Source organism: Oncorhynchus nerka, linkage group LG24 (genome assembly GCF_034236695.1).
Source record: "Oncorhynchus nerka isolate Pitt River linkage group LG24, Oner_Uvic_2.0, whole genome shotgun sequence".
Lineage (NCBI taxonomy): Eukaryota > Metazoa > Chordata > Actinopteri > Salmoniformes > Salmonidae > Oncorhynchus > Oncorhynchus nerka.
This window is the reverse complement of record NC_088419.1, coordinates 33773553-33796717: the sequence shown is the minus strand read 5'-3', so window position 1 is coordinate 33796717 and position 23165 is coordinate 33773553. Positions and strand designations below refer to the sequence as shown.

Below are 23165 nucleotides of genomic sequence, written 5' to 3'. Positions count from 1 at the left end.
AAACTTGTCATTTTCACACATGTTGACATACTGTAGCAGTCGAGCTGGAGATTATGAATTTGATGTTGACTGCAACAATCTGACTGCAACTCACCATTTTGTAAATAATTTGGTAACCATCTGTTGAAATATCTAATTTGAAGAAAAATAACAAATTAGATTAAAAAAACTATAATAATAATAATAAAAAAATGGTACACCAAAAAGGTAAATGAGCTCTAATTTGTAGGTACCACCACAGATGCAAGTCAAGAACATGTTTCAGACGTTCTTATTAAAGTTTTATTTTCATGTTTATAAAAACATAAATTAGATCAGGGGGTCAGAGGAATACATGTCTATATACTGTTGTTCAGACATTTACTACCGCTGTTGCACCTTCTGCTTCGGCTTGTGTAAAGAGCACAGCTAACAGGGTTGGTGAAAAGATGGATACACACGTCGAGCAAGCATTACACAAGACTGCAACCCCCCCCCAAAAAAAAGTCATGAAAATTGAAGGTTTTGGCTCATTCATTCGTATGGCCACTTGCTCTCTCCTCTGCTGTCACACTTAAAGTTAGCTCTGGTCCAGGGCATTAGTGTGTGTTCCTCTACTAACGGTTAGTGGAGGAATGCAAACTAATGCCATGGACCAGAGCTAACATAGTATGGAAGGTGAACTTCGTCTTGCAGTCAAACCGTCAACTGCATCTTCGATCCAGCAGCCGTCACTTCAAAATAATTTGTCCCACACATCATGTCTCATCTGAAACGAATGTCCATTTGAAGCAGTGTTGTCATAGTCTTCTAGAAATGGATGTCAGTTTTTCCATCGGAGTTGCTGCAAGAAAAGAGCCAAAGTCCTGTTAGTGATGATTCAACTCTGACTTTAACCATGTTGAATTATGATTTGATATGAAACAACTATCTAATTGTTCCACAGATTCTGATTGAATAAATCCAAAGGCAGATCTAATTATTTAATGGAGAAGTAAAAATGTGATTTCCTCAAAGTTGATTACCCTTGGATGAATTGTTCTGGACTAGAGCTGGGACTAAATACTGTGACTCTTAACTTCTTTTGTCTTCAAAGTTTGCCTGCCACAAAATGTCACCTTTCATTTGAAGGTAATTTCATATATATCGGTTTTATCATTTAGAAATGAAAACACTTTGAAGATAGTTACTTTATTACTACGTAATACATACATACATACATCTCTGCAAAATATCTGATGTGAAAAGATCTGATGTGATTGGTCAAAATACCAATTAGTGGAAACAGATCAGAATTGGGCTGCCTGTCTAAAGTTTGGTCTTGACTATAATGCAGTTTAGAATAGGCTGGAGAATATGGGTGTATGAAAATGTCGCTTCGACTTGACTAATCTGATTACGTAACTCTGATTTTACAATGCACAAGTGTAGTTCTGTTGAGATGTACAAAAGAGAAGTGGAAGTGTTTTTGAAGGTTAAATACATTGTCTGGTCATGAGTATCAACACAGAAAGGAACCAAGGTTGAAGAGGAACTACTGTCTTTCCATAAAAACACAACCAGACTGAGAAAACAGATTGTGTAAACAACAGTGCATGCCCCATAAGAAAATAGGGCTGTCAATATTAGCCTTAAAACTGACAATTACCAGCCACTTCAGGTGAAGTAGAGACATCATCACAATGTCTTATTATGAGCCATCCTCTTATGATTGTCATATTTATCATTACAAGAGGAACAGGCGAGAGACTAAATGTTCACCTTATCTGATCCTCACCACTTCCTTACACAAGCAAGACTTCCCGTCTTGCTAAAGGAAACGTGACACTTTCAGACAGGTTTGTTTTCATTAGGCACCAAATTGAAGAAAAACAGACTGAAACAGGGAGGGGCTACCTGGACATTTTTGTTTTGCAAAACGTTTAAAAAACGTTTCCGTTGTGCGCCACAATGAAAATGACCCAGTTCACATGGGAAACGCAGTCTGTTGCACATACTTGGGCAATCTACTGCACAATATTGTTCTCAAGAAACCCTTTGATGCAAAGGAATCTTGTACTGTTGGGTGTTGAAAGGCGTCATTTTGCTTAATGTCCTCGCGCTTTACAATCAAAGCAACTTTAATTGTTGATTTTCTGTCTCCTTAGGGACAAATTGTGTTGGATTTGTGTCGTAAAAACGCCTATAAGTGTTATTCACTTCTGGACCTGGGAGGGTTACTATACGTAAAGGCTGTACTTTCCAGCTTCACCCTATACCACCTGATACAAACTGCTAATCAAGACTTTAATTAGCCGAATCAGGGGTGTTAGTGCAGGGCTGGAACAAAAGCCGGCACACGTCTGTCCTCCAGTGTACAGGTTAACTCATTGGTAATTGACCCCTGGAGACCTAAAGGGTGTATGGCTTTTTCTTTCAACTCGGATACTTATACCACCGATTGACCTCATTGAGTTTTTTTGAGTAACCCATTTGTAAACTCAAGTGTGTTAGTGATGGGCTGGAGCAAAAGCCTGCACACACTGAAGCCGACTTGTGGTGACACTACCTTACAGTGTAGGGTGCATTTCCCACACTAGTGGTTAAGGTGAAGATTGGAGGAGGGGAAGCAGATCCTAGATCTGTACTTCGGGCAAACTTCACCCCAGAGCCTTACCGAGTTGCTGAGGATTTCCTCGATCTTCCTGTACTCGGATGAGCCTCTCTCCACCTTCCCCCGGTACACAATCAACTGCTGCCGGTCCTTCAGGTCCCTGTACGTCTGATTGGGCAAAAGAACTGCCAATCAATCGTCATGCCACATAATGATAAACCGCATGTGATGCCAGGATAAGAGATTAAATGTTATCTGTACTGTCAATGATATCATTTGCCACAATTGTTCGAGTTCTTGCGCACTAGGCATTGTAGGCATAGTATTAAACTGCAGTACTGTTACCAATGTAAGTTATGTCAAAATACTGTAACAGTAGTGCTAGAGACATAGGATGTAGTTCTACATAAGAATTTGACTTGCCTGGTTAAAAAAATGGTTGAAATAAAACATTTAATAGATAATCAATACTCATTATAGTGCTTTAAAACATGGAAGTTGGTAGAAGTTACCTCTAACCACTGATCCAGGGTCAGACCATTTTTCTATGCCTCTAAGGGTTAAGGTTAGGATTTTGGATTGCATAATCTGATCCAAGATCTGTGGTTAGGGGTGACTCCTACATCGAGCTATAACATAACATGTGTGTCTGTCAGATGTCTCACATTGATGATGACGTCGTGACACTTATACTTCTGCGCCAAACTGATCTTCTGCTCCACGTCTTCAACCAGGTTGACGTAATCCTGCAACACCTAGGAGTAGAAAGGAGAAGAGGGACAGAAAGAGAGGGATGAGCAACTAAAATAAATGTGGCAACACATCTGCATGATGTGGCATAACAGTCAGTGTAATCCCTAAAAATGAAAACACACAGCATCTAACTGAAATAAAATTCTATTTAGTGCCATTTTATGGTTTAATTTGAGCTATTATGCTTATGGAATTTTGAATTGTCCAATTCAACTGCATTGCATGTAATGTGCCACACCCAATACATCTGCAGAATACTGAAAACAATGGGAATGGAGACCAGCACTCAGGTGATTTTAAAAACACAGTACCACCTGGTGTTCAGACTGGGGAAATGCAGCTGGAGTTGTCCTACCTACCTGTACTGGTGCGTTGTTTTTCTGAAGGATGTCCACTATTCTATGAAAGCCAATGGGAGACCTCTTCTTGGTGTAGCCCAGCCAGTTCTTGGTGGTGAACAGAGCATCCACATCGAACCAGGCTTTCAGCTTCGCCCTCGCACCCAGACATGTGAGGAGAAACTGTTTATCTGAAATCTGGATGATGACAAAACTTGGGAGTTATTACAATCATTGAATGTTGTTTAATCTGGAAACATACATTTTTCCTTAACTCTGTTGGGAAATAGGGTTGAAGGCAAATCGATGTCTTTCTGACGACTTCAGCTCAAGCTTTTAAAATAGTTGGACAGATGGATTGGCATGAATAATGAAAATATACATATGGTCTCATTGCAAACGGAGCCAGAATATTGTTGAACGAAAAGATTCACAACAGTGACTCAAGCCAGACACATTTACCTAGTAATAAAGACAAGGCCCAGTTAATTCAAAAACAAAATGGACAAACAAATACTCATGTGTAGTCCGAGCTTCTCTCTCTCTCTCTTACCCTGAAGGTCTTCCGTATGTTGGCTGGACTGCTGAACGTGCCCTGTTGGAGAGACTGGGCTAGTTAGTTGATGTTCTGCACACAGTTACAGATACAGACACACATACAGGCAAACACGCACAAACAGACCTTAATCAACTCCAACCATAATGTTATTTCAATTAACAACAAGACTAATTATTAAATGTTTGGATATAATGGCAGTATTTATAATATAAAAGATTGACAGATTAATGCACAGATTAATGCATTTTTACATCACACTGATTAACACTAGGTTCCCTACTACAGCCAGGTAACTGACAATCTCTGTCTCCATCTTGTGGTTGCAATAGTGAATTACAGTTAGAAAAAAACTCCGTAGCACAGTGGTCATCAAACCTGAGAGCTACAGGGTGTGCCGGCTCTGGCTCCAGTCCAGCCCTAACAGGACTAACACCACATTCACCTGATCAACTTATCATCATGCCAAATCTGGAGCACTTGCTCGTACTGGAACAAAAGCCTGCGCACCCTGTGGTTCTCCAGGACCAGGTTTGAGGGCCACTTCAGTTCCAGAACTCACATCAGACTCCCCATAATGGTAGAAGCAGGAGTAGTAGAGAGTAGTGATGATGGGCATGTTGAGGATGGAAGCTTTCCGCGGGTATTTCTTAAAGATGTCCGCCTGGCCGCTACTCTCCACCTGTTTGTCGTTCGCCTGAACGGGGGATGGAATTTTATAGTTTTAAAACCTACATAAGGCTGTCATAAGCACGACTTATGGCTTGATATGACATAGGGTCAGCCTGAAGAAACAGAGAAGGGAAGGTTTGGTTTTAAAGCCTACATAAACATGTCAAACATGACATGGGATTTGACATATTATGCAATGATCGAGCCTATGGCAAAATATGTCATAGCGTAGGTATCTGTGGCAAAACTGTTCTCCCAAATTACACATCGAAACCTTATGGAGACCATGTTAGTGCGCCATGCTTTTTAACAGATTTCAAACAAGATTTCATTTAAAGCTCAAAATAAAATGCTACTACTGTACCATGAGCGAGATTCAGACATTGGTGTTCTTCAGTCGAGTATGTTTCAAAAATAGCAGCGGTTTCTCACCTCGATGATAATCTGCCTTTCCAGGAGTGTGTAGTGGTCTTGAACCTGAGTGGCATCGTCTGGTGAGAAGGGGAGACTGCAACAAAGTCCATGGTGCTAGTTAGTAACGCTGTTCTCCAAAGCTAATACTGCTGTGTAGTATCTCTGACTCCAGGAGTAGGTAACATTCAAATGTGTTCAATGACCTTACTTCAGGAAAAGGTTTCTACGACCTTGTAGGATATAAAAACACCTCAGTCGACAATATCAAAATGTGGCAGGAAAATGGGAAAAGAAAAAGATGCTGTTCACGAGAGAAAACGTAGGATTCTTTACCTTGGTTCTGTTCCTTAGGGTACGCAACGGAAAACATGTTGCAACAGAAAACGGAAATCAGCACTTCTTTTTGGACGCGTTCATGTGGTGCCTTCCTGTGTCTGTACGATTTCTTCCGTTTTGTGCCTAATGAACACGACCCTGAGACGTGAGGTAATGTGGAGTGGATCTTTACCTGAGGCAGTTCTTCAGAAAGTCCCTCCTCTTGTTCTCGTCTCTGACATTGAGGTGATCTCTGTACTGCATGAGCTGAATATGGACATGGAAACAGAGGAAGGTGCATTGAGATTTAAAACCATCAACAACCAATGAGTGAAGAGCATTAAAGGCACAATCTGTAATGTTCATTTCAACTCCACCGTCAGCGGTGTCACAGACAGTTTTCAGGGATACAGTATCTTCAACAGAGCTTCCTTTTCCCCTGAAAACCGGATGTGGAGACCCTGCTCATGCATTTATTTGACACCTGCTACATTAGGTTATTTCAACTCAAAAGTGCTGCCCCTGCACTTGTTTGACACATTTTTAGGATGGACTGAAATGTAACTGAATTAGACTTTTGAGGTAACTGTCCCCCCCAGAATGGCTTGGCAGTTCATAGGAAGTACATACCGCCATGTCTTCTGTTCTGTCCATGGACCTTGATGACACGAGAGAAAAGAGGACTGATCAGGATGCCTGCATACAAGTAGCAAGTTGACCAGACAGTACCATCATTTGGGTACACAAATGGAAAATATTTAAAATCTTTTACAAAATAATTCTTAAAATGGACAAATCCTGACAGTCTGTTGTATTTCCCTTGGTGCCTTATAAACACAACTCAGATGCTACACTTGCTCACTTTGGCCAGGTGGCCAGCCCTAGGAAGAGTCTTGGTGGTTCCAAACTTCTTCCATTTAAGAATGATGGTGGCCACTGTATTCTTGGTGACCTTTAATGTTGGAGACATTTTTTGGTACCCTTCCCCAGATCTGTGCCTCGACACAATCCTGTCTCAATATTTCTGTTTTTGATTTTAATACATTTGCAAAAATGTCTATTATTATTACATTCTCATTATGGGGTATTGTGTGTAGATTGATGAGAAAAAAATAATGAATTCATTTTAGAATAAGGCTGTAACATAACAAAATGTGGAAAAAGTCAAGGGGTCTGAAGACTTCCCGAATGCACTGTATTTAGTGAATTGTTACTCACTTGAAGAGCTCCACCAAAAGCTTCTGTTCTCCTATTTCCTTCAGGTAGTGGATATAATGCCTAAGAGCTATTTCTCTTGTTATCAACTCCCGGAAGAGAATCTCTGCACAGAAACACAGTGAACTGTCATTATTTGCAGAATATTTGCCATGTGCACTTAACATCCAAAGTTTGCAACTGTTATTGTTCTAAAGGAATAATATATGCCATTTAGCAGATGCTTTTGTCAGCATGCATACATTTTCAACACCTGGGAATAATAAATAAAAAAGGTCAAACTAAATGTAGAAGACGAAGAAAATAGAAAAATAAAAGGTGCAAAATTTGCACCAATGTAAATTCCTGGTAACTCAACCAGAATAGAATAAGGTTAAAAAAAAGTTACATCTAATGGACAAAAAAAAAAACTGATTAAAAACCTTACCTTTACTTAATGACTTCTTTAAATATATTAAAACCTGCAATGAGAGGTTACAGAACAGTATAAGTATACTGAACAAAAAATATAAGCGCAACATGTAAAGTGTTGGTCCCATGTTTCATGAGGTGAAATAAAAGATCCCAGAAATGTTCCACGTGCACAAAAAGCTTATTTCTCTAAAATGTGGTACACCAATTTATTTACATCCCTGATAGTGAACATTTCTCTTTTGCCAAAATAATCAATCCACCTGACAGGTGTGGCATATCGAGAAGCTGATTAAACAGCATGATCATTACACAGGTGCACCTTGTGCTGGGTACAATAAAAGGCTACTCTAAAATGTGCAGTTTTATCACACAACACAATGCCACATATGTCTCAAGTTGAAGGGGCTTGCAATTGGCATGCTAACTGCAGGAATGTCAATCAGAACTGTTGCCAGAGAATTGAATATTCATTCCTCTACCATAAGCCATTTCCAACATAATTTTAGAGAATATGGCAGTACGTCCAACTGGCCTCACAACTGTCCGTGGGAGAGCAGTTTGCTGATGTCAACGTTGTGAACAGAGTGCCCCATGGTGGTGGTGGGGTTATGGTATGGGCAGGCATAAGCTACGGACAACAAACCCAATTGCATTTTATCAATGGCAATTTGAATGCACTGAGATAACGTGAAAAGATCCTGAGGCCCATTGTCGTGCAATTCATCTGCCGCCATCATCTCATGCACGGCCCCATGTCGAAAGGATTTGTACACAATTCCTTGAAGCTGAAAATGTCCCAGTTCTTCCATGGCCTACATACTCACCAGACATGTCACCCATTGAGCATGTTTGGGATGCTCTGGATCGACGTGTACAACAATGTGTTCCAGTTCCCGCCAACATCCAGCAACTTCACACAGACATTGAAGAGGACTGGGACAACATTTCACAGTCCACAATCAACAGCCTGATCAACTCTATGCGAAGGAGATGTGTTGCGCTGCATGAGGCAAAAGGTGGTCACTCCAGATACGGACTGGTTTTCTGATCAACGCCCATAACTTTTTTTTTTAAGTATCTGTGACCAACAGATGCATATCTGTGTTCCCAGTCATGTGAAATCCATAGATTAGGGCTTAATGAATGCATTTCTATGGACTGATTTCCTTAAATTAACTGTAAGTCGGTAAAATCTTTGAAATTGTTGCATGTTGCGTTTATATTTTTGTTCATTGTAATAAAAATGGTTTTCTTTCAACTAGAGTCAAATCAAATCGTACCGCAGTGATGACGTTTCCATCATGTGCATTCACAGCATCGTCCAATAGCAGCAGTTTGTCCTGTAAGGAGCGGAACTTCTCCAAAGAGTAGACCTATGAGAAAATACAATCATGGACAGAGTTAGAATAATACAATGTTAATATTACATCACAGTCCATAGAATTGTAAAACACATAAAGCAGAGTATTTGCTGGAGCATTAGACAACAGATGATAATCACAACCTAATAAACTGTATGCCATTTAGCAGACACTTTTATCCAAAGTGACTAACAGTAGGTATAACAACAGTCAGCTTGCAATTTACAGTCAGTTTGAAGACAAATAAAATGTTGATTTTACACCATTGATCCTACCTTTCCCTGCTGCATCCTCTTCACAGTCTCCTCAGGGGTCCAGTCACTGACGTAGTCCTGCCACAACAAGATGACGTCATCATGAACAGACCAACGGCAGTCCAGTAAATAAAGTATTAGTGATGATAATAACTTTTCAGAGTGCTCTGAAATATACTGATTATGTGTAACATAAAACATACCTTACCTTGTATTCAGATTTTGGTTTCCGAAGCTCCGGGGCATAATTTCGGATGGATGGATCACCGAAAGCTATAAAATAGTAGAAAAGTTGAGAACCGCACTTTTCAAAATAGCAATTTTCACACACACATATGGCAAAAATGGAGTAACATCTCTAGCTAAAATGTTACCCACACTCAGAGAAGGACTGGAAGCTCCCAGTTTTGGCCTTTCCTAAAAAAATGAGAGAGTGTGTGTTAATTGATAAGGAAACTTATGTTGACATTAGTATTCGCATTGAGAATGTGCAAAACTACGGACAATAGTTAGTGTATAGTTAGAGCTCATTGGTGTTTCTTATATAGATTCAAAACTGTACAGAGGGCAAATCTGTCTGACAGAATGAAGCGAACCCATTTTGATTGGGTCGAATGCAAAGGTCACAAGATCGGTTATACCAAACTCAAAAATCGACCCACAACACAAAATTTCCAATCTAAATACACCCAACGAAAATGGCCTTAAAAACCTGTCAAGAGGTGGACTGAGTTGTACCTTTGAATAAGGAGCTTAAGGAGTAGCCAGAACTATTCTTGGGCAACGAAGGGGCAGTGTGGATTTTGGGGAAGCTCTGGTCCCGCACCTCTCCTGTGGAGCGAATGCTGGATTCTGTCTCCTTGACCGACCACGAGATGCCTGAGGGAACACCAACATTTAGGGCCACAACTTACAACATTTAGGCCCAGAACCATTCAAGTTACTAGCGAACGTACTGGTACTAAGTGAACTTATTACAAAACTTAAAAAGGCACAGTCCATACGTTTTCTGTTTCCCTTGTGGCAACGATCCAAATTATAAATAATCAACCTAAATTATAAACACACAGTGTCTGTGGCTTCATTTAGGAAAATACATTAAGTTCAAAACATTAAGAACGCCTTCAAACCATTGAGTTGCATACACAATCCATGTCTCAATTGTCTCAAGGCTTAAAAATCCTTATTTAACGTGTCTCCTCCCCCTTCATCTACACTGATTGAAGTGCATTAATAATGGATCATAGCGTTCACCTGGATTCACCAGGTCAGTCTATATAATGGAAAAAGCAGGTGTTCATAATGTTTTGTATACACTCAATGTATATATTTCTATTGGTTTACACCAATATTTTGGTTTACACCAATGACTGCACCAACCTCGTCTTCTCATCTTGGCACTTGCAAAAACCCATTAATTGTCAGCGCACCACTTTTTTCTTTTTTTTTTTACAGGAAAGAACATACAGACTGCACCTTTTTAAAAAATAGTTCACTTAAAAAGCTTTTAATATTTTGTTCATTAGTCTACGGTTAATACAATCCCCCAAAATGTATGTCACTCAGCAGTCAACTTTTCATTATAGTGCACTTTCAGTACAGAGACAAAACTGATGATGATGCTTTTTGCATCATATGATGGACAGTTCTCTTACTTCCAACAGGCTCGCCACTCCAGCTGACCTTCTCCACATCATCTTCTTCATCCTCTTCCTCTACCAGGCTGCGGATACTGTTCACAGCCCGCTTGGATTCCTTTAGCTTAAATACATTCGAAATAGAAAAAACATGTTTATGTTCACGCCACATTTCTGTACCTTGAGAGTCCAATGTGAGCAAGTATGTTTCCAAACTTCAGATGCCACATACCCAGCCGCTGGCCATGTTGACATTTGCTAAACGTTTCCACCATTGTCTTTCTTTGGTGTCCTACCCTTGTGTGATAGGGTAAGCTAGTTAAAGTATCCAAATGTAACATACATAAGAGGTGGCCAACCCTCCTCTTGAAGATATTTAGGGTATGGAGGCTTCTGCTCAAGCCCTGCTCAAACACACCGGTTTGATGTGCAGCTGATTAATAGAATCAAGTGTGCTGGAGCAAAAGCCTGCATACTCAGTAGTTTAACAGGAAGAGGATTGGCCAACCGCCTGGCATAAAAGTATTGCGTCCCAAATGGCATCGTATTCCCTACATCGGGCCCTCCAACCCTGTTCCTGGAGAGCTATGTTCTTGTAGGTTCACTCCAACCCTAATCTAGCGCACCCGATTCTAATAATTAGCTGGTTGATCAGCTGAATCAGGTTAGTTACAACTAGGGTTGGAGCGAAACCCTACAGGTTAGCTCTCCAGAAACAGGTTTGGAGAGCCCTTCCCTACATCAGTGTTTCCCAAATCAGGCCCTGGAGTACTCCCAACAGCCCATATTTTTGTTGTCGGCCTGGGGCCACTAAAAAAAACATGTACTGTCGGAGATACTCGAGGACCGGAGATGGGCAACACTGCCCTACATAGTACCACCCCTATGGGCCCTGGTAAAAAGTAGTGCATCAAGGTTTATATGGTTTAGTGTTTTATTTCCACACAAACAATATGCAATTCAGTTAGTTTTCAAACCTGATTTGCATTTTTGTTTTTTTATGTAGTTATATTATTTATATATTTTATTATAGTATTAAAGCGTGCGTGGGAGGCAAGGAGCCATTTGGGTTATATAGTTTGGTTTTTAGGGATGTCAGTTCTTGCAACTGGGGGCCAGTAATACATAAGGTAATGGTTTTGATTTATTAGGATCCCCATTAGCCGATGCCAATGGAGAAAGCTAGTCTTACTGGGGTCCGACACAAAACCTAAAAGGCATTACTGACAAAAGACTTCACAATTGACATACATTTAGAAACATTAACATGTAGTGTGTGTGTGAGAGAGTTACACATACATGTCAGTACAAATGTCACATGGTGGAGTAGGTCACATGGGGTAGAGGCCTTGTGCCGTGAGGTGTTGCTTTATTCGATTTTGTAAAACCTGATTTGCTGTCCACTTGCGTTATATAACATGGAAGGGAGTTCCATCGCAATCATGTCTCTGTGTAATACTGTACGTTTCCATACATATTTCCTGGACCTGGGGACTGTGAAAAGACCCCTGGTGGCATGTCTGTTGAGGTAAGTGTGTGTGTGTAAGTTGACTATGCAAACAATTTGGAATGTCAACAATGTTTATAATAAAAACTAGTGACGCAGTCAGTCTTTCCTCAACTCTTCGCCAAGAGAGACTGACATGCATAGTATTAATATATCCCCATCTTTACAACCATTGAATCTATATGTTTTGACCATGACAGTTTACAATCTAAGGTAACACCAAGTAATTTAGTCTCCTCAACTTGTTCAACAGCCACACCATTCATTACCAGATTCAGCTGAGGTCTAGAACTTGTACCAAATACAATACTATTCGATTTAGAGATGTTCAGAATCAGTTTATTACAGGTCACCCATTCCAAAACTGACTGCAAATCTTTGTTAGGGTTTCAGTGACTACATTAGCTGATGTGTATATGGTTTAATCATCAGCATACATGGACACACATGCTTTGTTTAATGCCAGTGGCAAGTCATTGGTAAAAATTGAAAACTGCCCTGCGGCACACCATACTTTACATCAGAGAAGCTTCCATTAAAGAAAACCCTCAGAGTTCTATTTGATAGATAGCTCTGAATCCACGATATGGTAGAGGTTGAAAAGCCATAACACATAAGTTCTCAACAACAGGTTATGATCAATAATATCAAAGGCTGCATTGAAATCTAACAGTACAGCTCCCACAATCTTATTATTATCAATTTATTTCAACCAGTCAGTCATTTGTGTCAGTGCAGTACATGTTGAGTGCCCTTCTCTCGAAGCATACTGAAAGTCAGTTATTAATTTGTTTACAGAGAAATAGCATTGTATTTGGTCAATACATTTTTTCCAATAGTTTGCTAAGAGCTGGCAGCAAGCTGATAGGTCTGCTGTTAGAACTAGTAAAGGCTGCTTTGCTAATCTTGGGTACTGGAATGAATTTGGCTTCCCTCCAGGCCTGAGGACAAATACTTTCCTCTAGGCTCAGATTAAAGATATGACAGATAGGAGTGGCTATAGTCAGCTACCATCCTCAGTAGCTTTCCATCTAAGTTGTCAATACTGTTGATAATTGTTGATCTATAACAATTATTTTTTCACCTCTCCCACACTAACTTGACAAAATTCAAACTTACGACAATGCTTTTCTTTCATTATTTGTTTTTTCATGCAGAGTACGATGGCTCACTGTTCATTGTTGGCATTTCCTGCCTAAGTTTGCCCACTTTGCCAATGAAGTAATTATTAAAATAATTGGTAACATCAAATGGTTTTGTGATGATATAGCATGGTGCCCGAGAAGATGCTCCTAACCAACTGTTTTTTTTTGCGTTGTTTGTAACTTATTTTGAACATTAATGTTGCTGCTACCGTCTCTTATGACCAAAAATAACTTCTGTACATCAGAACAGCGATTACTCAGCACAATTTTTTTTCCTTTAATGAGTCCGACGTGAAGGACATATACTGCTTTCTCGGGAACAGGCCCAAATCCCCGTCATTCGTGTGAAAAAAAGATGGAGATAAATAGGGCGGAGGCTGGGCTGCCTTCTGAGAATATGTAAGTGATCGAATAAACCCCCACTGCCTTCCGATCTACTAGCTAACTTGCAATCATTGGAAAATAAAATTGATGACCTACGAGGAAGATTAAACTACCAACGGGACATTAAAAACAGTAATATCTTATGCTTCACGGAGTCGTGGCTGAACAACGACATCAACATACACTGGTTATACACTGTATCGGCAGGATAGAACAGCGGCATCTGGTAAGACAAGGGGTGGTGGACTATCTATATTTGCAAACAACAGCTGGTGCACGATGTCTAAGGAAGTCTCTAGGTTTTGCGCGCTTGAGGTAGAGTATCTCATGATAAGCTGTAGACCACACCATCTACCTAGAAAGTTCTCATCTGTATTTTTCGTAGCTGTCTACATAACACCACAGACTGAGGCTGGCACTAAGACCGCACTCAATGAGCTGTATTCTGCCATAAGCAAACAGGAAAACGCTCACCCAGAGGCGCCACTCCTAGTGGCCGGGGACTTTAATGCTTTAATCCATTTTACCACATTTCTATAAGCATGTTAAATGTGCAACCAGAGGGGGGGGGGGGAGTCTAGAACACCTTTACTCCACACACAGAGATGTGTACAAAGCTCTCCCTTGCTCTCCATTTGGCAAATCTAACCATAATTCTATCCTCCTGATTCCTGCTTACAAGCAAAAAATTCAAGCAGGAAGCACCAGTGACTCGGTCAATATAAAAGTGGTCAGATGAAGCAGATGCTAAGCTACAGGACTGTTTTGCTATCACAGACTGAAATATGTTCCGGGGTTATTCCGATGGCATTAAAGAGTACTCCACATCAGTCATTGGCTTCATCAACAAGTGCATCAAAGATGTTGTCCCCACAGTGACCATACGTACATACCCCAACCAGAAGCCATGGATTACAGGCAACATCCACACTGAGCTAAAGGCGGAGCTGCCGTTTTCAAGGAGTGGGAGTCTAACCCAGAAGCTTATAAGAAATACCGTTATGCCCTTCGACGAACCATCAAACAGGCAAAGCATCAATACAGGACTAAGATCGAATCGTACTACACCGGCTCTGACACTCATCGGATGTGGCAGGGCTTGCAAACTATTACAGACTACAAAGGGAAGCTCAGCCGAGAGCTGCCCAGTGACACAAGCCTACCAGATGAGCTAAACTACTTCTATGCTCGCCTTGAGGCAAATAACACTGAAACATGCATGAGAGCACCAGCTGTTCCGAACGACTATGTGATCACGCTCTCTGCAGCCGATGTGAGTAAGACCTTTAAACAGGTCAACATTCAGGGCCAGACGGATTACCAGGAAGTGTACTCAGAGCAGGCACTGACCAACTGGAAAGTGTCTTCACTGACAATTTCAACCTCTCCCTGTCCGAGTCTGTAATACCAACATGTTTCAAGCAGTCCCTGTGCCCAAGAACGCGAAGGTAACCCGCCTAAATGACTACCAACCCATAGCACTCACGTCTGTAGCCATGAAGTGCTTTGAAAGGCTGGTCATGGCTCATATCAACACCATTATCCCAGAAACCCTAGACCCACTTCAATTTGCATACCGCCCTAACAGATCCACAGATGATGCACTCTATTGTACTCCACTACCCTTTCCCACCTGGACAAAAGGAACACCTATGTGAGAATGCTATTCATTGACTACAGCTCAGTGTTCAACACCATAGTGCCCTCAAAGCTCATCAATAAGCGAAGGACCCTGGGACTAAACACCTCCCTCTGCGACTGGATCCTGGACTTCCTGACGGGCCGCCCCCAGGAGGTAAGAGTAGGTAACAACACATCCGCCACGCTGATTCTCAACACAGGGCCCCTCAGGGGTGCATGCTCAGTCCCCTCCTGTACTCCTTGTTAACTCATGACTGCACGGCCAGGCACGACTTCAACACCATCATTAAGTTTGCCAATGACACAGCAGTGGTAGGCCTAATCACCGACAACAACGAGACAGCCTATAGGAAGGAGGTTAAAGACCTGGCTGCGTGGTGCCAGGACAACAACCTCTCCTTCAACGTGATCAAAACAAAGGATATGATTGTAGACTATAGGAAAAGGAGGACCGAGCACACCCCAATTCTCATTGACGGGGCTGTAGTGGAGCAGGTTGAGAGCTTCAAGTTCCTTGGTGTCCACATCACCAACAAACTAACATGGTCCAAGCACACCAAGACAGCTTCTACCCCCAAGCCATAAGACTCCTGAACATCTAATCAAATGGCTACCCAGACTAATTGCATCCCCCCTTTTACGCCTCTGCTACTCTCTGTTATTATCTATGCATAGTCACTTTAATAACTCTACCTACATGTACATATTACCTCGACTAACCAGTGCCCCCGCACATTGACTCTGTACCGGTACCCCCTGTATATAATCTCACTATTGTTATTTTACTGCTGCTCTTTAATTACTTGTTACTTTTATTTGTATATTTTAAACTGCATTGTTGGTTAGGGGTTTGTAAGTAAGCATTTCACCTGTAGTATTCGGCGCATGTGACAAATACAATTTTATTCGATGAAAGATGGGAGTTGAATTTGTCTTTCTGCCCATAATTTCATTTAAAGTACTCCAAAGTTCTTTATATCATAGATCTTGGATTCATAATACAGTTACATTTTTGTTGAGTTTAGTCACATCATTTCTCAATTTGAAGTAGGTCAGCCAGTCAGATGTGCAGCCAGACTTTTTAGGCACTCCTTTTGCCCCATCTCTTTCAACCATACAGTTTTCCAATTCCTCGTCAATTCATGGTGCCTTAACAGTGGGTCAGGTCATAGGTTAGGAAAGCCCTTCTCATGACTAATTCCACATCCCTTTTGATTAACTGAGGTGATTTGGTAAAGTGTGAAACACTATCTAGAAACAATTGATCTTTGATTGCCATTGGAAACCTTGAACACAACTTAATTATCATACAAAAATGACTTGACAAATACAAAAAATACACTTACTGTTAGCGGTTTTACCAGAGATTTCCACAGAGTACATGTATCTTTTGTAGTTGTAAAATCTATTTAGGGTGATATAAAAGTAGAATTTCTGAGGTTCCATAACTGTATTGCACAGTGATTATTAAGAGTTAGACAGAGCATCGGGACAGCTGTACACATTGGCCCCGCTGTGGTCGATTGTTAACTTTAGAATGTAAAAAAATCAAGTCAGCTACCTTAAAAGGTCAAACCGGTTTGTGAATTATTTTATTTCATGGGTTTTAGTTTCAGTTTACTATAAAAACCTTGTAGGGCATTATATATGGAATAGGGTGCCATTTGGGACACCCCTAAGACTTTCAAGTTATTTACCCTGGTAAAGTCATCATCTTCATCATCAAATGTGAAAGCTTTGAACTTCGAACTGTTCCAGTAGTCATCCTCATCTGGTTTACCCCTTATCATCTGGAACAGAGTTAGTTAAATTTACTGCACATGGTTTATACCACAGAAGGATATATCATAACTCAATTGTTTATACAACCATTGCGGCAGCGTCCTTTGTACAACAACAGCAACATCATCAAGCGGTTTCAGACATAAGGCTGCAGGTTTGAGTCCTCCAGAATTTGCTACATTAGTCTCAGAAGTGGGATGGTGCTATAGTGAGATCAGTGGAAACATCCGTTGGATCCATGAGGTAGTTAAACATAGAGGCGTGCTTTTACAACACCAGGAATGTTATCAGAAAGTTGAGACTTCTTGGCATAGCCTAATGGCTATCAAATCAAAGTTCATTTGTCGCATTACACAGATTAGCAGACATTAAAGCAGGTGCAACGAAATGCTTATGTTTCAAGCTTCAGCAGTGCAATAAGTGTCTAATTTGTAAAAAAATATATATATATATCACATTAACATAAGTATTCAGACACTTTACTTAGTACTTTATTGAAGCACCTTTGGCAGCAATTACAGCCTAGAGTCTTATTGGGTATGATGCTACAAGCTTGGCACACCTGTATTTGAGGAGTTTCTCCCATTCTTCTCTGCAGATCCTCTCAAACTTTGTCAGGTTGGATAGGGAGCATCACTGCACAGCTATTTTTAAGTCTCTCCAGAGATGTTCGATAGGGTTCAAGACCAGGCTCTGGCTGGGCCACTCAAGGACATTCAGAGACTTGTCCCGAAGCCACTCCTGTGTTGTCTTGGCTGTGTTCTTAAGGTCGTTATCCTATTGGAAGGAGCAGGTTTTCATCAAGGATCTCGCTGTACTTTGCTCCGTTCATCTTTCCCTCGATCCTGACTAGTCTCCCAGTCCCTGCCACTGAAAAGCATCTCCACAGCATGATGCTGCCACCACCATGCTTCACCGTAGGGATGGTGCCTGGTTTCCTCCAGACGTGACTCTTGGCATTCAGGCCAAAGTGTTCACTCTTGGTTTCATCAGACAAGAGAATCTTGTATCTCATGGTCTGAGAGTCTTTAGGTGCCTTTTGGCAAACTCCAAGCAGGCTGTCATGTGCCTTTTACTGAGGAGTGGTTTCCGTCTGCCCACTCTACCATAAAGGCCTAATTGGTGGAGTGCTGCAGAGATGGTTGTCCTTCAGGACGGTTCTCCCATATCCACAGAAGACCTCTGGAGCTCTGGAGTGATCATCGTGTTCTTGGTCACCTCCCTGACCAAGGCCCTTCTCCCCCGATTGCTCAGTGTGGCCGGGCAGCCAGCTCTAGGAAGAGTCTTCGTGGTTCCAAACTTCTTCCATTTAAAAAATGATGGTGGCTACTGTGTTCTTGGGGTCCTTCAACGCTGCAGAAATGTTTTGGTACCCTTCCTCAGATCTGTGCCTCGACACAATCCTGTTCTCGGAGCTATACGGACAATTTCTTCAACCTCATGGCTTGGTTTTTCCATAAGTACAAACATTTCTAAAAATCTGTTTTCACTTGTCATTATGTGGTAGTGTGTAGATTGCTGAGGATTTTTTATATTTTAGAATAAGGCAGTAACTTAACAAAACATGGAAAAAGTCAAGGGTTCTGAATATTTTCCAAATGCACTGTATAAGTAGGAAAAGGTATGCCCAGCAGTAGTTATATAGGATGAGCTACTGTATGTCGAGAATACAGTATGTATATATAAAATTAGTAAACATTTAGCTTAATTTCTCAGAGATCAAATTAAAATTTATACAAAATAATGCTGCAAGAATGCTAATCTTATCGGTTTCTAACTACAGAAATGATTTCAGAACAATAAACATCACTAAAATAGTCAATGACTATGTACATAGGGCAGCAGTCTAAGGTACAGGGTAGGGTAACGGGTGGTAGCTGGCTAGTGACAGTGTCTAAGGTGCAGGGCAGGGTACTGGGCAGAGGCCGGCTAGTGATGGACATAAAAGCTGTTTTTCAGTCTCTCGGTTCCAGCTTTGATGAAGTTTGTGCGGGTCTTAGGGGCCAAGACAAATTCCTTCAGCCTTCTGAGATTGAAGAGGCGCTGCTGCTCCTTATTCGCCACAATGTTGGTGTGAAGGGACCATTTAAGGAACTCGAAGCATTTGACTTTCTCCACTGTGGCCATGTCGATGACTATGTTGTATAAGGACAGACAGAAGCTAGGCTTGCTGGTTCAAGTCCCAGCCGGGCTTCCTCCAGAATTCACTACTGTATCCAAAATGTAATATAACATTCAAATATAGTCTTTTCACTAGCCTGTAGGTCAGGGGTAGACAACCCTGGTCCTGGAGTGCCACAGGTACTTCGTGTTTTTGATTTTACCAACCTGGAAGACCATGTGTGTTGAATTTAGACAATCATTGAACTGATCAAAAGTTCAGTTGGTCAAGTGTTGTGCCTAGTCGGAACTAAATCCTGCAGTATATATGGCACTCCAGGAACAGTGTTGCCTCCCCCTGCTGGAGGCCTAACTGAAATGCTTCTTGAGATTGTAGCTGACACACTTGGTCAGTGTCAGCATGTACTGCACACTTTGTTCCCCCTAGCCCAATATATTAGACCTCTTGACGAATTATTTAATTAATTAATAAAACAAGGTCTAAGGGCATTTCATAGCGACTGCGTTCCAGATAACTCATGGTCTAATGCAATGATTTATATGTACACTAGATGACTACCAGGGGACACTGTTTTGAAGCCACCGTACCTCCATCTTGGCACTCCCCTACCGTTGTAAAAAAGCTATAGAAATGCATTTATGAATGTAATATAATACATTTGCCAAAAACAAATGTAGACAGACATCTTAATCCATACTTTTAAATTATATTATGTGAGATAAACATACAAATATATTTACTTCAAAGTACTTTTTTGTACGTTACTGTCCCCATTACAACAAAAAACATACATAAATACATGTAACTTTGTCCTATAAACATTTAAATGAAAAACTGTAGAATTCCATTCACATTATAGAATTCCATTCAATTTTATCCTTGGTCCAATGACTACTTGCTAGCTGCTTGTGTCCCGCGTCTGAAGCCACATCCATAATTGGTAGATAGATTCTCCAATCAGAACCATGTTTACGTTGCCGAGCAGTGAACAAGAAACTTAAATCCAGTTTTTAGATGATACCCCTCTCCCCAAATCAAAATCAAATATGAATACCAATGCGCACACGTTTCCTTTACTACCCTTCTGGGGCAGGACCTGCCTGCTTTGGGGGACTCATTTGCTAACAAGAAACAGGTGTGAACCAGACAGGTGTGCGCACAAAGCAAAAACAAAACATTGGCATCCATATTGTACTAAACAAAAATATAAATGCAACATTTTGAAAGATTTGACTGAGTTACAGTTAATATAAGGAAATCAGTCAATTGAAATAAATTCATTAGGCCCTAATCTATGGATTTCACATGACTGGGAATACAAATATGAATCTGTTGGTCACTTTAAAAAAGGTAGAGGAGTGGACCAGTAAACCAGTCAGTATCTGGTGTCACCACCATTTGCCTCATACAGCGCGACAAATCTCCTTCGCATAGAGTTGATCAGGCTGTTCATTGTGGCCTGTGGAATGTTGTTCCACTCCTCTTCAATGGCTGTGTGAAGTTGCTGGATATTGGTGGGAACTGGAACACGCTGTCATACACGTTGATCCAAAGCATCCCAAACATGCTCAATGGGTGACATGTCTGAGTATGCAGGCCATGGAAGAACTGGGACATTTTCAGTTTCCAGGAATTGTGTTCAGATCCTTGTGTCATTATGCCGTGCATTATCATGCTGAAACATGAGGTGATAGCGATGAATTAATGGCACGACAATGGGTCTCAGAATCTTGTCACGGTATCTCTGTGCATTCAAATTGCCATCAATAAAATGCAATTGTGTTCGTTGTCCGTAGCTTATACCTGCCCATACCATAACCCCACTGTCACCATGGGGCACTCGGTTTACAACTTTGGCATCAGCAAATCGCTCGCCCACACGACACAATACATATGGTCTGCGGTTGTGAGTCCGGTTGGACGTAGTGACACATTTTCGAAAACAAATTCTCTAAAACGATGTTTGAGACAGCTTATGGTAGAGAAATTAACATTAAATTATTTGGCAACAGCTCTGGTGGACATTCCTGCAGTCAGCTTACCAATTGCACGCACCCTCAAAACTTGAGACATCTGTGGCATTGCGTTGTGTGACAAATCTGCACATTTTAGAGTGGCCTTTTACTTTCCACAGCACAAGGTGCACCTGTGCTTTGACCGTGCTGTATAATCAGCTTCTTGATATTCCACACTTGTCAGGTGGATGGATTATCTTGACAAAGGAGAAATGCTCACTAACAGATATGTAAACAAATGTGTGTACAAAATTTGAAATAAATTATATTTGTGTGCAACATGTTGCGTTAATATTTTTGTTCGGTGTATATATTGATTTAGGTGGGTGGGGGTACATCTAAAAACAATCAGAACCATCTATAGATTATGTATGTAGCTTTGGACACATCCTGCTAGCAGGTACAGTCATTGGACTATTAGTTATTTCGACCGCAGTCGCTATGGAATTCCCTTAGACCTTGTCTTATTAATTCATTAAATAATCGGAGGTCTAATATATTGGGATATGTTTTCCTCTGCTACTTTTGCTTCTGACACGATTGTTAGATTTGCACACTCATGACAAACATGGTATAAAATATATATATATTGCAAGCAATTCTGACAACAGATAGCCCAATCAGACACAAACTACCTTAAGCGCTTATTGATAATAGTATATTCTGTCCGGGAAGTTTTGTTAATAGCCTCGAAGCTTGTTCTAAACGTTAAAACGCGTTGTTTGCGGTTTGGTTTTGGAAATAAGGAACTTATCTTTCATCTCAGCTAGAAATAATAAAAACTAAAGTTAAATTACTACACACCTTTTTAGGGTTAGTGTTCCCCACAGCCATGTCTCAGTGCTTGTTTACGGAAGACCTGTTCTAATTAGCTATCTAGCTTGCGTCGAACACCTCTGTGTATGTTTCCTGTAATCTTAACTGGGGATGAAATGTAGTTTGTCAACTGGAGGCAGACACAGCGTATGGATCTGTGCAAATCTGCTAGTTATAGTAAGTGTGTCGTTTAAAACAAAGAGAGATTATTTCTCGCTAATATGGAAGACAGGGGCCACATGTTTCTAAAAACCGTTTCACAAGCGAGTAATTATTGATTTTTGATGGCCAGCTGTGTGGAAGCTAACCGGTTTAAAACCCTATTGAGAGTAGGGTTTTCGATTGCTAGACAACAGGTAAGTATTATTCTTGTGAGCCTGTAGCTAAGCTATGATTGTGGTAATTGATGGCAGGTATTTTTGAGGGAGGCAGAGAGAGAAAGGAAAATGTTCTATCATGACATCACCATGTCAGGAAATATCGACATATTTCAGGGCTGTGGAAGAGTGATGGAATAATTAGTAAATGATGGATCTAAAAGATCATAAACGAATAATTACCTTCAGAAATGTAGCTATACAGCTGGTCGGTAGCAGTAGACGTATCTTGGTCAATCTGCCTTACCCTTTGATGGGAAATGTAGTGCGCTTGTGATTTACCATATGCGTCAAAGAATTAAGGACAACCACAAAAAGACTACAAACGTAATATCTTCATGTATCCTCAATTGTTTTACTTCCGTGTCCCCTAAATTGGTTGTTTTTGATTCACGAGTAATATTGTTTTTACTGCCAACCTGATATTGTCATTTTAATAATTCACAATAACTCATTTGAATTAAAACGTCCAAATAGGGACAATGTTATGATTTCTTAATAACATCCTATTGTGGAACCAATGGATCGTAGAGAGACTGAGGGGAATCACTTTCCTGTCACACATTTTCCAAACAAAGCAATATGTTTAGTATTAAGACGTGTCTTGATATCAAATACTGTTAGTACTGTAACATAGGCTTTATTTGTTTTTAAATATACAAATAAATATCGGGGCTTTTATTTGGTTTCCACTAGTTGCCACAAAGACGCTATATCGTAATAATTCATGGAGAAAAAAAACGATTATTTTTGTCTTAATTGAAGGTAAGGCATAATGTTAAAGAAGAGAAATGGTAGAAATAGGCAAGGTGTGTGGCTTTGGGAACTAGTGACGACCATTTCCTTTTGACAGGAACTTCCGCATGTAGCTACTT

General features: G+C 40.6%; 1 protein-coding gene across 2 annotated transcripts; it reads right to left on the bottom strand.

The window, feature by feature from the left end:
* Positions 1–259: 259 nt before the first annotated feature.
* On the bottom strand, positions 260–22566 carry vipas39 (VPS33B interacting protein, apical-basolateral polarity regulator, spe-39 homolog). 2 transcript variants are annotated; one of them, XM_029631624.2, is made up of 19 exons: positions 22474–22566; positions 16876–16968; positions 10520–10625; positions 9603–9743; positions 9243–9281; positions 9073–9137; positions 8886–8942; positions 8530–8622; positions 7263–7296; positions 6839–6941; positions 6251–6278; positions 5814–5887; positions 5324–5399; positions 4782–4916; positions 4217–4258; positions 3685–3861; positions 3238–3327; positions 2636–2740; positions 260–823 (listed from the first exon to the last, which is right to left on the bottom strand). In XM_029631624.2, the coding sequence occupies exons 2-19, from the start codon at positions 16966–16968 to the stop codon at positions 803–805; spliced, it is 1479 nt and encodes a 492-aa protein (XP_029487484.1). In that variant the 5' UTR covers positions 22474–22566; the 3' UTR covers positions 260–802. The 2 variants fall into 2 exon arrangements, with proteins under 2 accessions (XP_029487484.1, XP_029487483.2); XM_029631623.2 differs by lacking the exon at positions 22474–22566 and adding an exon at positions 21902–22044.
* Between the last annotated feature and the right edge of the window lie 599 nt (positions 22567–23165).